Genomic DNA, 24,170 nt, shown 5'->3' on the forward strand with positions numbered 1-24,170 from the left:
TTATTATAAATAAAATAAAATATTTTAATTGTTTGAAATATGTGTTATCTTTATTTAAATATATAATTATAAGAAAAAATATTTATAAGTATAAATAAATATATGTATTAGTAGGACATTAAACAATATGATGAAAGTGTCAATAATGTTTGCTTTTGACAGAAAAATTTACGTTACTAATAGCACGTAGACTAGTCGATGTGATAAAAAGTGGAAAAATATCGCGGGGACGCGCGGTATTTTATTATCAATTTCAAAACGTGATTGAAAAGTATACCAGTGAACTTAATCATGAAGATTGAATCCAGTGAAAATATGTTTGGAGTATTGATACTATTTACCGTATTTTCACCTTCTATTGTACATTCTAATTATTTTAATGCAAACAATGAAAAGAATGATCAATGTTTCTGTAAGGTATTATTTTTATTGTTTTCTCGTTATTCAAATTTTTTCATAAAAAATATACATAACCTACAAGAATATGACATCTGTCATTATTAACTATTTGTATGCAAAATGTACATTAACATGTAATTTAATATTGTTTTTATATTTTTAAATAAATTAAAATATATTTATAAACATTTAGTTGAAAGGGTCAATAGATGATTGTAGTTGCAATGTGGATACAGTGGATTATTTTAATAATATGAAAATTTATCCAAGAGTTCAGAGTCTTCTAGTCAAAGATTATTTTCGTTTTTATAAAGTAAATTTAAACCATGAATGTCCTTTTTGGACTGATGATAGTAAATGTGCTATAAGATATTGTCATGTACAACCTTGTCAAGATGTAAGTAATATATTAATTTGAGTTTTTTAACTATTACTTGAAAATATTATAATATTGCATTATATAATGATATATAATGAGTATGATTAATATATATTTATAATGTAATATTATTAATTTAAACTGTTAAAATTTATATATATGTATCTTTATGATTGTAGGAAGATATTCCAGATGGTTTAAAAGGAGATACATTGAGAAATATTCATTTTAATGAAAATCCTATGGATAAATACAAAATTAGAGCACAGTATGATGATTGTTTATATAGTGCGAAAGATCATAATAAAGAACTTGGTTATTTAAATACAACAATTAGGTAAAGAAAATTTATAGATTTCTAACGAATTTATAAATAAATATATAATATTTAATATAATTTCAAATTTATTTTTATATATTTTGTTTAGTTCAGAGAATTACAAAGATTTTGAATTATGGCAACAATATGATGATGCTCAAGATAATTTTTGTGTAAAAGAGTCAAGTCCTGGAGAATATGTAGATCTTTTATTAAATCCTGAAAGATATACAGGTTATAAAGGTCCTAGTGCACATAGAATATGGAAAAATATTTATATGGAAAATTGTTTTAGGTATGTATTCTTTTCAATGATTGAAAATGAAATAAATGAATAATATATTGTGAAATATATATTTCGTTTTACATATATGTTTAATTACAGACCTGAAAATTCACCACATAATTTTATTCAGTCTTCAAAAATAAATGGTATGTAATTTAAATTAATAATATATTTCTTATCATGGATATTATTATATTATAAATTTATTTTAATCTATTATTGCAGGGATGTGTTTGGAAAAAAGAGCTTTTTATCGTGTTATATCAGGACTTCATGCTAGTATTAATATACATTTGTGTTCAAAATATTTATTATCATCAAAAGACAATTTAGGAATAGTACCTGGTGGCCAATGGGGCCCTAATTTACAAGAATTTCAGAAAAGATTTTCACCAGAGGAAACAGGAAGTGAAGGTCCAAATTGGTTAAAAAATTTATATTTTACTTATTTATTAGAGTTAAGAGCTTTAGCTAAAGCTGCACCATATTTAGAAAGGGAAGAATATTATACTGGTAATAAAGCACAAGATAAAGATACTCGTTTGGCAATAAATGATATTTTAAATATTATTAAGTAAGATTAATTTTATAACTAATAAATAAAATGTTTATAAATTGTATATCTAATACAGATATATTTTAGATCATTTCCTGATCATTTCAATGAAAGCATCATGTTTACTGGCGGATCTGAAGCCCAATTATTAAAAGACCAATTTAAGCAACATTTTAGAAATATTTCTCGTATTATGGATTGTGTAGGTTGCGATAAATGTAAATTATGGGGAAAACTTCAAATACATGGTTTGGGTACAGCATTAAAAATTCTCTTCTCAGGAAAGTTTGATAGATGGGAATCAACTTTAAATAATTTTAATAGAAGGAAATTTTTTTTAGAAAGAAGTGAAATTGTTGCACTTATAAATGCTTTTGGAAGGTAAGCTTTAAAAAAGTTAATAATTTTAATTGTTATATTTAATTTATTTTTATAAAATATATGATGAGAAAAATTATTAATCGAAAACATAATTAATTATTTAAAAATTTTGCAGATTGTCAGAAAGTATCTTTGAATTGGATAAATTTAGACAAATGATAAGATAGCAGAATATTGATTGATAATATATTATATAATTAACTCACTCTAGTAAAATACATCACACAAATCGATTTATATAATCTTTGATTATATAGTAAGTTTTTAAAATAATGGATCTATCAGTTACAAATTGCTAAAAAATGTTATATTCATATTTAAAATACGGCATAAAGTCGCAATAAAAGTTATTAAGTTTAATATATAATCTTTTATATAATTTTTATTTAAGATAAGAAATAATTTGATATTATCAAGTAAAAATTATAACCCAGTAATATATAATATTGATTGAATTAATAAAAAATAATGTCAATTCTCATATCATTGTATTATCTTATTTTATTGCGATTTTATTGATAACTTCAACTCTATCTGTGATAAATATTTTGTCTTTAGAGAAGAGTCTTCTATCAATTCTGAAAAGTATATAGTCAGTTTTTAAAAAACTAATTTTTATTCAATGAACGTTAAAATTTTTTTTAAAGATATATATATTTATATATATATACATATTTTATATATATATATATACGTATATATACACATATACATATAAATATATCAAGTCTAAGTTATAACTTGTTTCTTTAAATTTACTTTTCTTTTATTGAAAATTATTATTAATGTAGATTATTACAATTACATTGTTTTATTCATAAATAATGTTGATTATTAAAATTATTATAAAAATTATTATAACAAAAAGATAGATTATAATGCGTTATGTTCAATAAGATATGCATTACAAAAATCGAGATGAACCAATTTTATATAGTAATGTATACATTTTTTAAAAAATCTTATATTCTATGTTTTTATAATATTGCTATAATGAAAATGGCAAAGTTTCATATTATTTTCCGACAAATTTACATACAAAGAGAAAACACCAGTGTACTTATATTATATTTCTATGTATTCATAATAATTCATAATAATTTGTAACAATATTATTATATATGCGTAAATCTAATTTATTATTGGTACATCATACTCTTTCCGTATTATAAAAATAGTAATATTTATTTTAATTTCTTAATTAAATATATATATAAAAAAAACAATATACGTATATTTCAAAAGACTTTAATAATCTTGAAATTTTGATAATTAGATATGCAGAATTTATACGATTTATTTAGATGTTAGATAAGTTTATTATTCAGTTTTTTGAAATCATATTAAAATTACAATTAAATTGTAGATTATAAAAATATATCGAATAAAAAAATTTCTTATTAACATTCATAATTAATTACATGATTCTAAATAAATTATATATTATAAGAAGAGTGTGAAATTTCTTTATATTATATGAAAATTGTAATATAAATTTAACAACGTTAAAAAAAATGTATATTTTATGTGTGTACATGAAATTAATGTAATTCTTATTATTTTATTTATAACCTGAACATTTTTATGTAATCTGCTTATATCTATGGAAAATCAATGATTATAAAAGGTAACGGGTTTCAAATATAATATATGAATTCAAATATTATCGATATTTTGTTTTTAAATGCAAACATAAATTATTTTTATCCCTTCTATCAAACATTCCATTCAATCATAATGTTTCTGCATGCAAGTAATGAGTAAACGTTTCCCTTCAATTTTTCTTTTTATCATCAGTTTTTAACTTTATTTATTTTTGCATTGCTTTTTTTAATAAATCATTTCTTAACTTTAATGAACATTCTTCTATAATTTATCATTTCTTTTCATTTTAATCATAAGAATCATATCAATGGTTAAGTTATTTTTAAGCTTCGAGCGAACATTGGTACGCAAAGTACGATGTAATATTAACGCATCGTGTCGATAATCTTCTCGGATAACAGACGCTTAGGTGTCCGTTATCCGAACCCATCGAACGCATCGCAAACGCAGTCAAGAAAAATCCTCGGCCACCCTGGTAACGATCTTGGTGAACGAGTCAGGTGTTTTGCAATAGCACATACATATTTTATTAATTCAGCAAAATCAATTAAATTTCCATCTTATTATCATCACGCTCGCGTTGGAACAAGCAACGTTCATAAAATTGTGTATTTTTGAATCGTCAATTTTTTAAGATAAGTTGCATGTCATAATTACGACATTTAGTTTAACGTTAATTATAATAAAATCTTTTGTGAAAATTTCACGAAAGTTTCAATAAGTTTTAGTTTTAAAATAAACATATTTAAGAGAGAAAAAAACTTGCATCGAAAGAGGATAGAGTAGATGTAAATGTTGTATAAAGTCGCGTATAAACGTGACATAATATATACATTTATAAGTTTTTCGGATAACATTGTTAATTAATTTCTCGAATTAGTAAGGGGTATAAGCGTGAATAAAGGAAGGAACATATAACGAGAAACAGTTCTGGCTTCTAATGCGTTGCCTTCTATCCTATCATTTACACCCTTTATCGCATTTCCGGGCTATATTATGTCTAGGGTATTCATATGTGATGTAAACAAATACTCCGTACCATGAACTGTCATCAGGCACTTCGGTTAGCCGTCTTGTGGGAGGTAGTGGATAAGCGTACGGGGTTTAGTCGATGGAACGTACGTCAAAACGTCCACTTCAAAAAATTTTCTTTTTTACGAGAAAATAATTCGATCGAATGTCACGTGATTCTTCTTCTCTTATTATATAAAAGGTAAATAAGTTCGCTTCGGTGTTTCTTCGACTTCGAGGGATATACGAGAGAGCAAAACATTTGTATCTGTGAAAACGAAAAATTGTGTGTCGTGCTATCGGTAAGCAGAGTATAAGACCTTTGAGACGCGAAATTTAAAGTATTATGCTCCGTTTATCGTTGGTGCGGCGCGAAACGAACATCGCTTGGACTTCGACATGGTAATTTTTTTTTTCACAACTACCACATACAGTTTTTTCGCGCGCTGACTTCCGCGATTCCCATATTCTAGCATAATATTGCCGAGCCGTGCAGGGGCATTATGCTAAGAATATGTGGTATCGTAAGTTCATTGTAATCTTCGATATATATAAAAAAAAAAATCGTACAATTTTTCGGACGTAACAACACTCACTTTTGTATTCTAACGTGTCATTTAAGGGGGGGATAAAAAAAATTTAATACAATACCCGAGTTTCATGCACGAGATTATTTTTAATGTCGTTAATTTGCATGGTTAATTAATCGATTTTTTTTTTTTAATTTATCTTGAAAAAAACGTTTTGAGTGTTGAACAACAAGTAAATATCGCGACTTATGAATACAAAGATATCATATCGTTTAAGTGATTCGATTTATATTTTTTTATATTTATATTTTAAACGAACGTTGTTTCGATGCAGTTGCGCTTTGATATCCGCCGCGTTAATTAGATTTATCTTCAAAATATGCGGGTGGCAGTGGTAGGCGCCGGTGTGATCGGCGTAACAAGTGCGTTTGCGGTGAAAAACGTTTTCCCACAATTCGAAGTGCATATATTTGCGGATAAATTGTCACCGAACACCACTGGCGAAGGAAGCGCCGGTCTTTGGACTCCTTATCTTCTCGGGATCACTCCTTATAACAAAATATCGTAAGTATTTGACACATATCTCTGACGTCAGATAATTCACATATAGTTCGAACAACGAAGTACGTACACGTAAGTACTTAGAACACGTTGTGTGAAAACAACACGAGTTTAAAATCGAAGGAGAAAGTATTATTAGAGTTTAAGATTAATTTAATTTCACATAATTACGGATTGTACTACTGGCAGACAATGGGCTGGAATTACGCATCGATTGTTGGAAAAATTTTGGAAAGCGGGCTTAGCATCTGATATCGGGCTTTCCTTGCTACCGATATATCGCGTTACCAATAATCCTGATGGATTTCCCGATTTGAGTTGGACCAAATTGGTATACGGTGCGCACAAGCTAAATTCGAACGAATTGAAAGAGTTGAATACCGAATGCAATGCCAATTATAAGTACAGTGTTAATGAAATTAATTTGTTTAATATTTTATTCGTTATGGTAAACGACTGATTCGAGTTATCAATTTATAGACATGCGTGGATGTTCTTGACGTATACTTGCGAACCTATTCGTATGTTGCCTTGGTTAACCAAACGATTTCTCGAAGCGGGCGGAGAAGTTCGAAAAAGAAAAATACATACGCTATGCGAATTGATCGATGATGGATACGATTTGATAATAAATTGCAGCGGTTTTGGTGCACGTGAACTCGTGGATGATAATGCCGTTATATCTATCAGAGGTCAAGTTGCTAGGGTTGGTAGCGTTTTACAGTGAACGTGTTACCGCGGTGTTAAAATTTGTCAAATAAATCTTATCATTTAAGGTGACAGCATCCTGGATAATGCACGGATATTTGGAAGAAAACGAGCATGGAAATTACATAATACCAAAGTAAACGAATCATGAATTTTGAATATTAAAAATCATTTTCTATTTATTTACGTTGTAGTTTTTATTAATTTATTATTTTTTTTTTTATATGTCTTTTTGAAAGTATCGATAACGTAGTATTGGGCGGTACGCATCAAGAAAATGATTTGGATTGCACTCCGCGGAAAGAGGATTTCGAATTTATTCACAATGGATGTTGTCGAATTTTGCCCGCTCTAAAGGTATAGCTTTGATTAAATTTTTATTTTTGAACTAGCAATGCAATAATAATAATTAGTTATATAATAATAATATTTGTATTATTCAAAGAATGCGAAAATAACAAAAAATTGGGTTGGTCTTAGACCTGGAAGATACGAAGTTCGCATAGAGACTGAAGTTTGCCGTTCTTCCAACGGGAGACAAGTTACGGTATCGAATTTGTACGAATATCGATTGTAAAGTTTTCGATTAATTGAAATTCATTTAATTCATTTACAGATAATTCATAATTATGGACACGGAGGAAGCGGCGTGACGTTAAGTTGGGGATGTGCTTTAAATATTGTGAAGATTATAAAGGATATGACAAGGTTGAAATCGAATCTGTAAAAATCTTAAAGAGAGATAAGCAATAGAGAATAACACAATTTTTTTATCGAATATGGTTTTTTTTATATGTTTTTATCGCACAACGAAATTTTATTTGTGATTGACCTATTCGTTTCGTATATATATATATACAAATATATGACTTCTTTTTATTAGTATACGAATTCTATGCAGTTATATTGCGCCGTAATTAAAGTAATGAAGCAATTCTCGAGCTAAGTTTTGCGTGAACTGAACCGCAGTAGCATTGATTAACCTGCGTCGTCGCACGGATATTTGCTTAAAAACTTTCAGATTAATTTTACACTGAATCGAAATTAGAATACGAGTCGAGATTCGGATAAAATCAAATTTCCGTCGAGTCTGTCTTCTTGCCTCGAGAAATGGAAAAACAATTGAGGCGTGGAACGATATGTAAAACAGATTTTGGGAGGGGCATTTCTGTAAATGGAACCGAATTTCGGTTTCTCGTACGCCAATAAATTGATCATAGTCGAATCATCTTTTTCACCAAGGATATTATTATAGTTTAATCTTTATCTAAGTAGCCGATTTCGCATTCGAAATAAAATTGACGAAGCCACGTATTTGTATAATGCAGATCTGATTTGATTTGTAATCAAATTAATACCATGCAACGAGAGATCGTTTAAAATAATGAGATACACCGGTCATGAACGTCATCGAACGCAACAACAAACGTCCTTTGATGGTGGTGCGCGAGAACGAAACTGGTGATATAAAAAAAAGTGGCGAGATCACGTGTGAATCGGATTCAAGTACCGAAGTGCGATCATGTAAAACTGTATACAGAAATCGATGCAAAAAACTCGTAGTTGTATCTGATACTTCATTAAATATTATTTCATTTACCGATTCGAATAAAAATGATCGAAAACCAATTATACCCAAATGTTTAACGGATAAAAAAGATGAGAAAGGTATTTAATCTCGATAATAAATAATATTTGTATCACGTAGTGTCTGTTATGTAAAATTTTATAGGTGATTTGTCATTTGTGGATACCGACGATGTCGAGTCAAGAAAGGAAGGAATTTCGATCAAGAAGAAAAAGAAAAAACGAAGGTACGATATTATTTACAAAGAAATCGCACATAATATTATTTCTTTTTGTTCTCTCGTATTTATTATTAAAGATATTTGACGATATGTACGAGTAATTGTAAATACGACGCGGTGAGACGAGTAGCAGCTCGTTTTGGAATGAAAGAAGTTACCGAGGATAGCAGTTGGAATCTTTACTGGACAGATTTGAGCGTGAGCGTGGAACGGGCGAAAGATATGAAGAGATATCAAAAGGTTAATCATTTCCCCGGAATGACGGAAATCTGTAGAAAGGATTTATTAGCTCGAAACTTGAATCGCATGTTGAAGCTTTTTCCAAAAGATTATAACTTTTTCCCCAAGACATGGTGTTTTCCCGCAGAGTAAGAACGTTATCTTCTTTTTCAAAACTTAACCTTATTTATTTGTTGTTGACACGAAGAAGAATGTTTGCATTATCCGTCGATCAAAATGTTTAGCCACGGAGAAGCGATAGCCTATGCGAAATTAAGACGCTCGAAAACTTTCATCATTAAACCTGATACAGGGTGTCAAGGACGTGGCATTTACTTGACAAAAAACTTGAGAGATGTTAAACCGAGCGAGCGCATGATTTGCCAAGTTTACGTGGCCAGGGTATGCGAGTATTTTCAATTTAACAGTTTGTTTATACTTTTCTTTTAATGAAGATCATTCCTATCTGTAGCCCTTCCTGGTAGACGGTTACAAATTTGATCTTCGTATCTATGCATTGCTCACCTCCTGCGATCCTCTTAGAATTTACGTGTACAATGATGGTCTTGCGAGGTAATAATCGCATCAATTTACGTCCTTTCTTGTTGTAACTTTTAAATATATTTCATTTCAGATTTGCCACGAGTAGATATAAGGAACCCACCGGTCACAACACATCCAACGTTTTTATGCACTTGACTAATTATGCCGTGAATAAACATAGTCGAATGTATGTAATCGACGACGAAATTGGTAGCAAAAGGTTAGTTTTTTTAAACGATATTTTGTTGCTTATTTTCTTCAAAATGACTGGAAATCTTTTGAATATAGGAAAATATCAACTTTGAATAAGTGGTTTAAAATGAAAGATATCGATGTGGATGAAATGTGGCGTAAAATCGACGAAATCATTATAAAAACCATTTTGGCGGCATATCCTATTTTGAAACATAGTTATCATACGTGTTTTCCTACACACGATAAAACATACGCGTGTTTCGAGTTACTCGGTTTCGACGTGTTACTCGATTGGAAACTAAAACCATATCTTTTAGAGGTAACGATAGTGCACTAAAAAAAATATATGTATATATATATATATATATATATATATATATACATATGTATGCATACATATATGCACACGTAAGCAAAGTATATTTATTTAGGGGAAGGGGAAATAAATATGTTATAGGTTAATCATTCACCGAGTTTTCATACAGATGCACAAATCGATAAGGATATAAAGGAGGGTCTGTTGATGAATACATTTGAAATGCTGAATTTTCAACAATGCGACAAGAAAAAAATTATCGAAGAAGATAGAAAGCGAGTTAGGGATAGGCTGCTTCAGGGAATAAATTCTAAGGATAGCAAGTGAGTTAATGATTAAATATTTAAATTTAATAGCTGTTGTGAACGAAATGATCGTTTCAACGATTTCACGTAGTACGAACGATTCGATCGGTACGACATCGAAACCAGAAAAGTTGGAGGAAGATTATCTCCAAAAGCAATTTAAATGGGAGGAAGAACATATGGGCAATTTCCGTAGGATCTATCCATGTTCCGACTGTGAAAAATACGAACCATTTTTTAAGCAAACTAACATATCCGTATATCAAGATACTGCGGCATCTAGAGCTCGAGAGGAAGCATCGAGGATCCAAAAGGAAGAAAATGAGGTGTTTCTTCATTTTCACAAAATTTATTTGACGAACGGATTGATCATTGATTTACAAGAAATTCTCATTCGATTGATAGGTGAAAATGAAGGAACAAGAAAATAAGAAGATTTCTGGTAAATGCAGTGATTCGAAGTTACATTCAGAGAGTCCAAACGCGACGCAGAAGAATACAATAACAAATGATCTGGAGAAGAGTAAATCTATGAATATATCGAAAAAAAATAATTCTTGTTTACATGTCAGTGTTTGAAAATAACAAATCGTTGTAAAAAACGAGTTTGAATTTTATCTAAAAACGATATTGTAGATAAAGAAGCAGACGGCTTCAAATAATATTTCACATTCGTTCGAGCCAGAGATTATTTGTGAATCTGAGGAAAGAGAACGTGTTACATCATTAGCACAACGGGATTTCTTGATTAAGAGTTATGGAATGCTGGAGCAAATATATATGGCAATGAAGAAGAACGGTACATTACGAGCTATCGACGAGAAAAAATATGGGTTGTACGGAAGACTTGGATATACAGATAACATAAGCAGAAGTGCATCTATTTGTAGACACAAATGTCACATTCACTCTTCTGCAATAGAGACAAGATATGAACCATGGATAAATCAATCATCGCAATTTTGCCTGAAAGCAAGTAAAGTAGATAATGTTCCATGAAATTTAATTGTTTCTTATTTTAATTCTTATGTAAATGTGTCTTGTTTATTTTCTCTAGGGTAAAGTGATGGACGATAATTTTGCATTCATGAACTTAAAAAACAAAAAATTTTTATATGCGAGGTGAGGTATACGTTTGAATTCTGGAAAAACGAATACAAAAACAATTTGTTCGATTTACAGATTTCAAGGTAATTTGTAACGAAAAACCGGTTTATATTCGACCAAACATACCAAAGAAATTTTGGATAAATGATATGAATTCGAAAGATCGAAACTGTAGAATTACGAAAGCTCACGTTGCTCGTACTTTATCGAATATTGTACGTCTTCATACACTTGAAAAACGACAAAAGTTCTATCTTAAATTTTCATAAGTACGCGTTATGATTTAATGAACATTCTTACGAGAGAGACATAATGTGAATCGAATACACATTTGGACACAACTGTATTTCATGATTGCTATTTTAAGTAATTTCTAACAATTCCGTTAATTTATAATATTAAATTGTACTACTTTTTTTAAAATTTCATTAAAAGAAAAAAAAAAGGAAAAATACTCAATTATTATAAATAATAAGATCAAACATTTTGATATATTAAATTAAGAAAATAAACTATCACTTTGAACTACTTGTGTTTTTAAATGAACGGATAATGTTTCACAAGACACACACATACATATATATATATACAAATATAATAATGTAAAAATCAACATGATATATGGATTTGTTATTTAAAATGCCATATAAATATATACACGTTTCAGATAATTGAGAATATAACCACACGCTTTTATAGTAATAATAATAATATATATATATACATGTAATATGTATCTACAATATAATTTTTATTGTTGACATGTACTATGTATATATACAAATATACGCATATATAGCTATATACTTATATATTTATATATACATGTATTTATATATGTATGTCAACATTTACATGAAAAAAAATCATTTATGAAAAAGTTTATTACGTATATCTTTCGATCATAATAATACGGTCATATTTCTTTGTCTATTATTATATCTTACGTTTAAAACAAAAAAAAAAGTTCTTTTTTAAATTATTTTCCGTTTTCAATTTGTTTCCCATGATAAAAAAATTTCACGTTGAAAATCAACAACCGATTCATTATGATGCATTTCTTAAACGCTTATTTAATATACAAAAGCGTTAAAATGAATAATGAATAAAAATTCAATTATTAGTGATAAATATTGATCTCGAACATAGTAATGTACAAAAATGATAAAATAGTAAATAATATTAATCATACTAACAATAATAATAATTGAAGTATTGCATTTAAATTGCGTGTCTCGAAACGCTGAAATTTTCCTCATATATCAAATCATATTCAAATTGTTAATTTAAATGTACAATAATTATCTAAGAAAAGAATAAAAAATATTATTTTTTTCTATCGCTTTTTTATGCGTCTAGGCAAAAATAAATGACGCGACACGCATTCAACGTATTTTTGATTTCTTAACACGATACAGAAAATATTTACAAATTTGATACAATAAATTGGAGGCACGCATAATTGATACGTTCATTTTGTATCGTTTTTTCATTATTGTGTTTGCCTTTGATGAAAGAATGTAAATGACCTATGTACACAAACGAATGGAAAAACATTCGCCAAAATTCTACAAATATTTTAAAGATGATAAAAAAATCGAATATTATTTATATATGTATATTCAGACACTTATCTAATATTGTATCGCGTGATAAATATACATTTTCGTGAAATTTTTGATCTCTAGATCGTTTACGCTTAGAACTTCGGGAGAATATTCTATTTTTTGTTTTTTTTCTTTAAGAATAAAAGGCTGAAAAACAAGGTTATGGTGATCAAACTTAAAGGTAATATAATGAGACAAACATTCAGACACATATGAAATGCATTTGTTTTTAACAAATTATACAGGGATTAAGCTACCGTTAAATATAAGTCAAAGATTCTTTCTTTTCATTTAGACATAATGTTTTAGGCGTGCATCGTATTTGATGATCGTATAACGATCGTATAACGGTTTCGTTCGCAAACGATATAACTTATATAAATTATCTCTGGAAAATAGACACTACTAGTAGTTACTTAAATTACGATTTATTCGTTTGTACTAGAAAATCATTATCCTTGATCCTCCAATTATCTAGTATCATTTCCGTTTACACACCGTTTCCCCGTCCCACGTTGAGTAACATTTTTTCTCTCATTATTCGCTTAATCCCCTGCATTCCCATATATAATTTTTCATAATAGAGAAAAAAAGCAACGTTAACGATTTTTAGCGTGACCACGACCCTTCGGCCTCCACGACATGACAAAATATAGAATGAAGATATGTGAAGATGGTATTCTATTCGTTGTAATACTAATATGAGCATTATGTAGTTATGTAGGATCCTGTGTACGTTACTCATGTATAATATTTGTTAGAAAGGATTACAATAAAACAAGATTAAAGCGTGGATTACACGGAGAGTAAACTTGAAAACTGAATAAAAGAATAATTATTAGAATTTATTAGAATTTGTGGGTATTAGAGAAACCATTCAATCTGATATTTTTAAAATTTTCAAAATCAGTCCTCCGTATAATACAGGCATCAAACAGTAAAATGATAATTAGCTATATTTATATATATTTGTGTGTGTATGTGTATATATATCTATACATACATATATGTATGTATACGTATATATATATATATGTTTATAACTATACAATCCGTAGACTTAATTTTGGGTTAGCTGCCGACGGAATTCAATTCTTTTTTTTTTTTTTTTTTTTAAACCTTTCAACCCCTTGGCTTTTTTTTGGGTTTGGCCCCGGCGGGATTTAATTTTTTTTTTTTTTTTTTTTTCACTGCATTTCACTTAATCATTCACGTCGATATAATACTCAGTTCTTTCTGAATATACTGACATCAAAAGTCTGTGGCAAATGTAACAATAAATCTTAACTTGAAGAAGAGCGTGAATGTAATATGTGTGTATTAGTGTGAATATGTGCACAAATTTTATTATTGCAACTAAATATATGATTTTATTTGACATGTATACGAAGTATCTTGAGTTTAATTGATATTTGCGGGATTTTGTTATTAAATTATAATTGCATCAAAAAAAGACAGATTTGTTAAATATATAAATGAACTATATATTTTAGATACTTTTCTTATAACAATGATTCGATTTTCTTATCTTCTTAATATTTCTTTATACAAATTACTTTTTATTAATATCAATGATTCTTATGATTTTAAAATTTATGTTTTTGCATGAATAAATATAATCTTTTTGTATATTATATTATTTTAAATATAATGCAAAGAAAATATAAGAAGCCAATTTGAATTTTTGTCGTTTTTTTTCCAAAATATATTATATATAAATATATATAAATAAAAAATTTGTTACTTATATTTGTTGAATTAATCTTCTGTATAAACCATGGTAAAAAATAATAATTTAATTTTGATTAAAAAAACTTTACTTTTTTTTCTTATCACTTACGTAAATGATAATAGAAAAAAAATCTTTGATTGATTATTGTAAAAATATAGAAATATTTCTTCTTATGTATAATATTAAAATTTTCTATTATTATAGTATTGATTCTATTTACATTTTGAGTATATTTTAAACTTTAACTCTAATATATTTCGAAAATAACTGACCATGGTTTATACTAAAATATTTGCAATATAAAAATGCAAAAATCTTATTTTCATTTGTAATATTTAAAAACAAAAAACAATTTTGAGATAGTATCTTTAAAAGTAATTATTGCATATATTTAATTGTATCGATATTCTAGTCAATATTTTATTAATATTTTAATCAAATCCTTTAAAAACTCAAAATACTTCGATGTTATTTTAATTATACAAAAAAATGGATTTAGGAATTCTCTGATGTTCTGATATTCGAAGATAGATATGAATATTTATAATCGCATTAATTAGAAAAATTTACATTGTTTGGAATTTGTATTATTTTGTTCTTAAACAATTGTTAAGTGTGCAAATTTCACTTTTTATAAAAGTACCACTTTTATCCTTTGGATTTTCTTAATTAACGTAACGAGCCTGATGATAAATGACAATGACATAACTAGAAATTATTAATAAAGTTAATATGTACTGTTAATTACTTTTGAATAACAATTACAGTTTATCAGGAACGTTCACCCAAACCTAAATAAAATAAACAAAGTATGTATTTGTTCAATTTCTTATTAATATAAAATTCCAGTAAAATTTCATCGTCCATAAAATATATATATGAATATTTTCTTATTCTTTATATGCATACAGAAATATTTTGCACAACTGAGCGGAAGTATATAATTACTACACATCTTTAAAATAGAAATAGAAAAGATTTTAGAAGAAGAAATTAAATGACGTTATATAATAGCAACATAAATATGATAATATCATCATTATAAAACATCATTTATTTCTTTTAATCAAATCAATTTTAATCAATTTTATTTCTATTTCATAAAAATATAATTTAACTTAGTTGTGTGTAAAAAAATCTGTATAATTATTTTTTAATTTTGAATTAAATATAATTTGAAATTGAATGATTCATCATCGATCATATAATATTTAACAAAATTTTTTGTTTAAATTAATATATTTTCTACATTCATATTTATGATTAGGACGATTGAAAATAGATTTGTAACATTAAAAATTAAATGATAAATAACTTTTTAAACAGATGAATCTATTTGTCATAAACATACTTAAAAAGTAATGCAACTTTCGAACATACTATATGCTGTTTTTGCCATCTCATTCACCAATATGACTCATAGTGATACCCTAATGTTTCAACAAGTTAAAGCTAAGATATTAACAAACAGCGTATGTTTATATTATATGCATGATTTCGCTCATGCATTAATGTATACCGTATGTGTTTATCTGTGTGCAATTGCACGCGCATGTGTGCGTGTACAAGATGTAAACGCTAACAAAGAGTCACTCGTATGTCGCATATACGACGAGTTAAGAAGTGTTATGGTTTAAATTTAACCAAAGGTATATTTTTCGATTGTAAGCACTTGTCACACACCCATTCTGCATAAACTTCTGCGGTTAATAATTGATAGGCAGTTTCCGATAATCCTGTGCATCCTCTACAATAAATTTTTATTATTATATTAGATATATATAAATTCATATGATATTAAATAAAAAGGAGAATATAATTTTTTATATACCTGTGAAACCAAAAATTGCAACCTGATTCACAAAGAATTGCTTGATCGTTATCATGTACTTCTTTATGACACACTCCACAAGGATAAATGGGTGGAGCATTAGGATTTTGTGGATTAAATACCATTGGCTGATCTGGAGGATATATCTGTAATATTAAAATAATAAACATATTTAGAATAATAAATCATTTATTGAAATGTAACAAATCTTCGCAAAACGAAGAAAATAATTTACCTTTCCTGCAGAAACTGGCATTGGTTTTGGTCCCATTCCTGGTGGACCTTGAAAACCATGAGGTGGTATCGAACCTCCCATATTAATAGGATGACCCATTGGTGGACCACCTCCTATATTACTAGACATTGTACCCATTGGACCACCCATATGACTCATTTGATTATGATGATTAATACTCATGTTAGACATATTATTCATTGGTGGTCCACCCATATTCATATTATTTATTTGATTTGGACCACTCATATTCAAATTGTTGGATACCATTGAACTTATGGTAGTCATAGGTCCATTCATCGGTCTTCCTAAATTATTAAGATTATTACCCATATGATTTGGATGTGTTTGAGATCCGTTATGTCCCAATGGACTATTTACGCTGTTCATAGATGGTCCATTTAGAGGGCTATTGGGCGGTATATGGCTATTAATATTATTCATATTCATTGGTCCATTAGGCATATGATTCGATCCTCCCATTGTATTCATAGGAGATCCTAATGGACCACCCATAGGACTTCCCATACTGTGTCCCATGTTATTCATTGGACTACCCATTGGTCCACTGTTCATATTATTCATTGGACTACCCATGGGTGGACCACTAAGTTGAGAATTACTCATGTGACTCATATTCATATGATTGTTCATAGTATTCATTGGGCCAGGTGGCATACTTGGACCCATATTATTCATTGGACTCATACCACCAATTGGTGCATGATTCATGGGAGACATTGCTCCCATATGATTCATGTGATTTGTCATGGGCGAATTTCCCATTGGACTCATACTTCCCATATTGTGTGGCATCATAGGACTCATTCCACCTATTGAAGTTAAAGGACTCATGCCTCTCATAGGTGGTCCACTCATATGATGTGGGTGATGAGGATGCATGTGAGGTGGTCCACCATGCATCATTGGTGTTTGTGTAGTTTGCGGTGGTGTATCATCAAAAGGATTACTAGCTACTATTGTATCTCCATAACCGGTTAAAGGTGGAGGTAGTAAATCCTAAAAATATATATATTTTAAATATATTACAAATAAATGAAAATTGATTATTATCAATACGAACTAATAAAAAATTACCTGTACTGTTGGAGGTTGTTGCGGAGGTGGTTGAGCAACATTTGCATTTGTACGTCTCTTCTTTTTTGGATTGGCACCTGTAGGTGGTGGTGGTGGAGGATGAGGGTGAGCAGAAGATTCAGGATGTGGGGCACTAGGACCCATATTCACACCCATACCCATACCCCCCAAAGGCATCCTTGCAAAGGGTGGCATGCCTGCAATATTGTGGCTCATTTCCCTCGTTCGCTTCCCTTATTTCAACATGCCGTATCAGCACCACAGTAGATTTTGATGGTAAGTATTCACTATTTCTCCACTAAGATTTAAAAAAAAAAATTATATTTTGTTATATTTAATTATCTTTAAATATAATAATTATATATAGAATATATACAATATATTTTATTTGTTTTATTTTATTTATTTTAAAAAGATTTATAAGTAATGAAACAAATATTTATGCATATAAAATACATATATAAAATTTAATCCCTATAAATATATCAATTATATTAAGACATTTTGTGGTTTATAAATATATTATGTATATATTTTATTTTTATTACTATTTATCTTTATTATTTTTATATTTATTATTTTATATGTTATTAAATTTTCAAATCTATATATACGTAATTATAAATTACTAAAGTTTGTATACTAGTGTAAATACGAAATATTTCAATATTTTCTAGTTAATTAACTATCGTTCAAATAAATTAATAAATGACGTTGAACGAGAATGCATCAAAAATAATAGAAATAACGAAAAAAAAAAATTAGATTATATTTTTAAAAGAGAGCAAAATAAAATCTGCCGATGTCAATTTCTTCAGATCAACCTAACCTACACACTTCTGTATCATTTATTATCAACAGTATATAAAATATATGCGATCAAGATAAATATAAAGTATAAAAAATAATAATAATCCCTATATTTACCAGAACATTATAGTTTACAGGATATGTATGTATACATGGCTTTCCCGTTTTTTCGGCAGAGACCAACACCATTGAATTGTGTCCTACGACTAACTAACTTTAACTGTTGGCTCCGCACAATTTCTCGTTTTTTGTTTGTCTAATTCACTAGTCACATATTTTACGGTAGCAAGAATGTATTTCACATTCACGAATATGAAAAAAAGATACAGTAAACACTGGCGAGATGTCACAAGTATATGGAGCAAGGAAACGCACGCCAATGTTTCAGGTCGCCATTGTTGCGTTACGCGTGTCCCTGTAGTTGTATTGTTCGCATAAGAATGCTGCATGGTGCATTCCGCAGATGGCGTTACCAACTACATTCCTGTAACATCGGAACAATCAACATATTAAGATAACTTCATATTATCGCGATGATTTCCTTTTAATTTATTATAAAAATTATATTAGTTTTTATAAGTAAATGAAAGTTAATCAATATAGTTTTCCATGAATTAAAAATAGTTTGCTTTTCTGAAATTATTTATAAAAATTATTTATATGATTGCAATATACGATATTGAACATACAATAATGTAAAGAATCAACGAAAAATGAAGAAGCTTATGTGATTAATTTCGGAATTAATTTATTAAACGTTCACAATTCAAGCCAATAATTTAAGAATAGAAATATGTAAATGAGAAGTACGTAAATGAGAAGTTTACCTAAGATAGAACAATTTAGTTTGTTATGAATTATGTTACAAAACATACGTTATTTTGACAGTGCTATTACCAGTGTTTCTGAAATTCTCGTTCTCTTTCGCTTTGTCTCTCCTTTTCTCCTCCTTTCCCGATCTCACTCTCTCTCGCTCTTTCACTTACTAGTTTCACGCGTTATAGATATCTTCCATTCGCATTAGATCCAAGAGTTGCCTCTGTAACCTCAGAGTAGAGCCTGTACACGTCACTTTAATTATTTGAGTTACATTAGCAAGTTAGCGGGGTTTAACAACTGGAAAATGGATTTCGCGCGCGCGCATATCTACTGCGGATAGTTACTTCGTAGTTACTCGTAATATGTTTCACGAAATTCTGATAAAGATAAATTATTTTATTTTGATAAGGATTTATAGAAAGAAAAAAATGAACTATTCATTATTAGGCGCGATGAATGAAGTAAAAATGAAACTTAAGTATCGTTCAAGTTGAAAATTCCAATAAATTCCCGCGCTTTGTTCGTAACAGTCAAGATATAATATATCTTATGATTTTTAAATTTCAAAAAAGATTTTTAACATATTTATTTTTTAAATAGAAAATTATAAGTAATTTTATGATTAATGTTTTAAATATTTACAGTTTATTTATCAGAAATGACACAAATCAAAAATAATAATCGTGAAAGATATGAATATTTTTGGTAGAAAAAAATGCAAAATTTGAAAGATGGATAAAAAAAGCAATGATCATGAAACGAGGAAAAAAAGGGAAAGGATAAAAGACAAAGGGTCGAAAGTTTGTTGGAAGGTCGTGAAATGTGGCAATTGAAGAACGACGCAAATGGATTCTACAAATAGCAGCATTTCCCAAACAAATACGGCATGCCAATCAATCTGCCGTGCGCATACGCGTGTCTTGAATAAGAACGAGCGATTTGCGCGAATTATTGGAAGCCGCCAGTTACCGGTGAACATTTCATCAGGAGAATGCATCGAAGAATCCGCGTTTCGATCAGATTTTGTTGACGTTCATGTTTAAAGTTTGTTCGTGATTCATCCTCTATCTTGTTACTATATAAGTAAGTACTTACTCATATTTTCATTTCTTGAATTATTCATAATTGCAATCTTCACAACGAATCATGTTTCGAACGAAAATACGTATCTTAATGAAAATTATTATTTTTGAAAAATTTATATTGTATGTTTTCTTAAACATATTTTAGATTGAAAATACGGATTATTAGATTATTATTTTTAAAATCTAATCTAATCAGTTTCAGGGAATAATGGTATCCATTAGTTATCGGTGAAACGCGTTGAATACAAAGATCGGCATCGAACGGGTATTTCGACGGAGCAATTTTCGTCCATCGCGTTAGAGATTCGGCAATAAAGCGGGAGCGCGATCGAGCGAAATTACAGTGGCGATTGTTCAAACTGACAGGAACAAGGCGAGCATTGCGGCTTGATGCCGGACCAATTTTTACGCGTTATCGTCTCGTGTCAGTGTCCATCGGCTGCGTTCGATTGCACTTCTGAAAGCATAGCAAAATACGTTTTCCGTGCGTGATTTCGATCAATGTCATCGCCGAAAGCTTCGAGAAATCAAAAACGCTTGCGCATCTCGAGCGCGATTCAATTGATAGTCAACGTTGATTTCCTTTTCGTCATTAATAATAATTATATTCTCGAGATAAACATAGTCAACGTAGTTCTTTTATGCTGCTTTCAGCCAGAGATTTAGACTTTTTCCACTTTCTCTCGTGGAATCAATAGACGCGCACGTTTAACGGACCGTAACGTATTCTATGAACTTTCATCTTGGAATTTCTAATATAAGAAAGTTTGGGATTGCATTAAAAACAATCTTATTAAAATACTTATTCTTTTTTCTTCTTTTTTACCAATAACGTTATAGAAGATAAGCGTATCGATCTCGAATACATATATCAATTATAAATAATTGAGATATTTGAAATTTATTTAAAAGCAAATTATAGAACGTGAACTCATCATTTTTTTTATTATTGCTATTTATAATAATTCGCAAAGAAGATTGCTTGAATGAAGAACGTATTCGATCGAAACGAAGCGAATCTTACGCTATGCAATTATTGTAATAACAACTTCGAGCAAAACAAGATGAGATGTTACGTCGTCGTTTCCTGTTTTAACCACGCTCGGCGAAAGCAGTGAAAGTGAAGAAACGGTGATCCGTAACGTTGCCATGGTTCAAACGAAATTAACGAGAATCGATTTTTTTCTCTCTTAATGTAACAAAAAAAGAAATTTGTAAATCTTTGACTGAAACATCCAAATACGTGAGAAATCAAAGAAAAAAGAATCTTGATTTTCGTCTGTAATGGACAAGGATAGATCGATACACGTTACTTGTCAGTTAAGGATTGTCGGTATAAGGAATTTCGTATACGCGTGTCCTTCCGAGATGATGTAAACAATGGCTGAATTTCGTCTTGAATTTCAGTCACCGGTGCGCGTGACGCTTGACTTTGGAAACTCGATACTTCGATGTCCAAACATTTCAGTTTGCCGAATTATTTCCTACATATATACAAAGACTTTCTTTTCTTTTCTTTTCTTTTCTTTTTGCAAAGATATTTCTATCTCTCGAAACGCGAAAATTATTTCGTCTCGTCAAACACGGATTCGTGTATAATTTTATATTTATAAACGAAAATCGACGAGGAAGTACGTCAACTGACGTACTCGTCAACCGCGTCAATCCCTCGATTCTCTTTTCTTCGTATCGTTCGATGAATTTCGTCTCGATCGAATCGAGCCTCGAAAAGCGAAATCCGTCTATTCAAACGACGCTCGACAACGAATCACCGAAAAGAGGAAAGAGAAAGGAGGGAGGTCGGATGATGGAGAGATGAAAAAAGTAGAGGGAGAGAAAAATAGGGATAGGGAAAAGGTGCGTAGATGGAGGAAATTCTCTGGATGCCGCAAAAGCTTCGAATCTCGGTATCCCGTCGGATCGAAAAGTAGATCGACGAATGAATTCTGCCTGTGTAATCTTTATCGATACAAGGCACAATCTCTCTTTTCGGTCGCTGCGTTCGTATCACTTCGTTTCGTTTCGTTTCGATAGCGGGTCGGGACTTTAGCTGATCCGCTCTCTCTCTCTCTTTCTCTTTCTCTCTCTCTCTCCGTCTTGTATCGGTATCTCGTTACACTTTCCTTCTCCCTCTGCTACGTTCGGTGAGCAGTTTAATCGTATTTTACGGCAGATCACCCCTATCGTTATTCTTTTTACCCGATTTTTTTCACACCAATTCGCCGGCTGTTATCGTCGTGGACAGACACACACGTTCCAACGTGGCGCCGGTTGCGCCGTCGGCTCGATCGCCCGTTAAATCCGCGGCTTTATCGGAATTTCTCTTTCTCCCTGTCGTTCGCCCGACTTCGTTTCGCCCGATTTTGATGAAAAATCGAAAGTCGGATCGTTTCCAACAACGCTCATCTTTGTCTCGTTGCAAAAAAAAAACTCGTCTTTTTTTGTTTTTGAAATGATCGATAACTCGCATTGAAAGATCGATAACGAAGGAATATTTGTTTGTGACGAGAAGAAAAAAAGATTATCGTTATATGTCACGATCGATGTTGATCAAAAGTTGAATTCTTTTTCCCGAAATTGACGAACCGATCGTCAAAGTCGACCGAGGCGGGAGGAGAAACAAAGGCGAAGCAAAGCAAGGTTCTCCGCTGCTCGAGAGTGGGACGAGAAAAAGAGATGGAAAAGATTCGGTTTTCGATTGGTGGGAAATGTCAAAGGTGGAGAAGGAGGTGAAACGTTGGAGGAAGAAAGGAAAGCGTACGCGAGCGTGGAGTGGCGCGTGGAGCGACGCGACTGGAGCGCGATCGAGCGGAAAAAAGAGAGAAAGAAAGCGCAACGACTCGCAGGAAATTAAGGAGCAAAGTGGAAGAGCGAGAACGAAGGAAGGAAAAGTGCGACCTGTACTGTGCGCACACTCACGCACGTCTCGGTTTCCCCTACCATCGTAACCGGCCGGTTACACGAGCGAGGTGGCCGAGGAGACGGAGAGCCAACGATATATATCATCGTAGCGTCGTCGCTCGGTACACACACTTTCGTATTTATCGGGCGAAGAAGGGGAGGAAAGGCCACGGACGGTATCTTCGGGCCAGTGCGTCCCGAGATTTTGCGGTGAGAGGATCGTATAAGTTTTTATTTCGCTTTTACTTCGTTCTCCTCTCCCTCCCGCCACCACTTCTTCGTTTCTTCGACGATTTTCTACCATTTTTCTTCACGCCGTTATCAGGAAATCCATCGTGCACGCCCCCAACACCCCCGACATGGCTTCGGCAATCAAGGTGAGTGAGTGACGAACGTGCAACAGGTAGATACACGCGCACCTCTGTGTACACGTACGCTCGGTGATTTAAAGTTTCGCAGTATCCGGAGGGATATTCTCTCTCTCTCTCTTTCTCTCCTCTCTCTTCCCTCTCTTCCCATTCCTGTCGTCGCCATGGGACTCGCTCGGTGTTCCCGTAGGGATGGTTGCCTCCGTACGCGACCAGCGAATTCGATATCCTCGCCTTGATCGTCCTTTTACCTTGAATATTTACAAGGGTATCACGTATCTACAACTTTTCCCGATCAAACCCACGTATCGCGAATACAGATCGCATAACGTTTAAACGGCCCATTATCGGTGATTTCGATGCTACTATTACGTACGAACTCATACTTGCGATTTTATTTTCTACTTTTGCATCCGTATTTTTTTCTTTTTTTTTTTTTTTTTTTTTTTTTTTTTT

General features: G+C 30.7%; 4 protein-coding genes across 5 annotated transcripts in view; 3 read left to right on the forward strand and 1 right to left on the reverse strand.

Moving 5' to 3' along the window:
- LOC102672213 (ero1-like protein) lies at positions 1-2,616 on the forward strand. Its single transcript, XM_006618221.2, has 9 exons — positions 1-100; positions 163-417; positions 593-796; positions 958-1,115; positions 1,207-1,392; positions 1,483-1,529; positions 1,609-1,957; positions 2,027-2,320; positions 2,436-2,616. The coding sequence occupies exons 2-9, from the start codon at positions 292-294 to the stop codon at positions 2,485-2,487; spliced, it is 1,416 nt and encodes a 471-aa protein (XP_006618284.1). The 5' UTR covers positions 1-100; positions 163-291; the 3' UTR covers positions 2,488-2,616.
- A 2,996-nt stretch (positions 2,617-5,612) lies between these two features.
- LOC102674653 (tubulin polyglutamylase TTLL13P) lies at positions 5,613-11,743 on the forward strand. The gene is made up of 19 exons (XM_031511721.1): positions 5,613-6,030; positions 6,217-6,429; positions 6,508-6,733; positions 6,804-6,871; positions 6,975-7,092; positions 7,181-7,282; positions 7,352-7,460; positions 8,125-8,403; positions 8,468-8,549; positions 8,621-8,911; positions 9,008-9,164; positions 9,235-9,335; positions 9,397-9,525; positions 9,594-9,819; positions 9,958-10,139; positions 10,213-10,447; positions 10,527-10,688; positions 10,758-11,092; positions 11,302-11,743. The coding sequence occupies exons 1-19, from the start codon at positions 5,846-5,848 to the stop codon at positions 11,495-11,497; spliced, it is 3,396 nt and encodes a 1,131-aa protein (XP_031367581.1). The 5' UTR covers positions 5,613-5,845; the 3' UTR covers positions 11,498-11,743.
- A 3,427-nt stretch (positions 11,744-15,170) lies between these two features.
- Positions 15,171-19,025, reverse strand: LOC102673466 (protein pygopus-like). 2 transcript variants are annotated; one of them, XM_031511728.1, is made up of 5 exons: positions 18,659-19,025; positions 17,732-18,029; positions 16,634-17,653; positions 16,399-16,544; positions 15,171-16,314 (listed from the first exon to the last, which is right to left on the reverse strand). In XM_031511728.1, the coding sequence occupies exons 2-5, from the start codon at positions 17,945-17,947 to the stop codon at positions 16,194-16,196; spliced, it is 1,503 nt and encodes a 500-aa protein (XP_031367588.1). In that variant the 5' UTR covers positions 17,948-18,029; positions 18,659-19,025; the 3' UTR covers positions 15,171-16,193. The 2 variants fall into 2 exon arrangements, with proteins under 2 accessions (XP_031367588.1, XP_031367589.1); XM_031511729.1 differs by lacking the exon at positions 18,659-19,025 and adding an exon at positions 18,502-18,520.
- A 4,070-nt stretch (positions 19,026-23,095) lies between these two features.
- Positions 23,096-24,170, forward strand: part of LOC102673607 (ejaculatory bulb-specific protein 3-like) — a 5,336-nt gene continuing 4,261 nt past the window's right edge. The window contains exon 1 of the mRNA XM_006618232.2: positions 23,096-23,723. Within this exon, the coding sequence (XP_006618295.1) occupies positions 23,706-23,723 (18 nt within the window). The 5' untranslated portion in view covers positions 23,096-23,705. The remainder of the gene's footprint in view (positions 23,724-24,170) is intronic.

The sequence above is a fragment of the Apis dorsata genome, unplaced genomic scaffold (assembly GCF_000469605.1).
Source record: "Apis dorsata unplaced genomic scaffold, Apis dorsata 1.3 scaffold_344, whole genome shotgun sequence".
Classification (NCBI taxonomy): domain Eukaryota; kingdom Metazoa; phylum Arthropoda; class Insecta; order Hymenoptera; family Apidae; genus Apis; species Apis dorsata.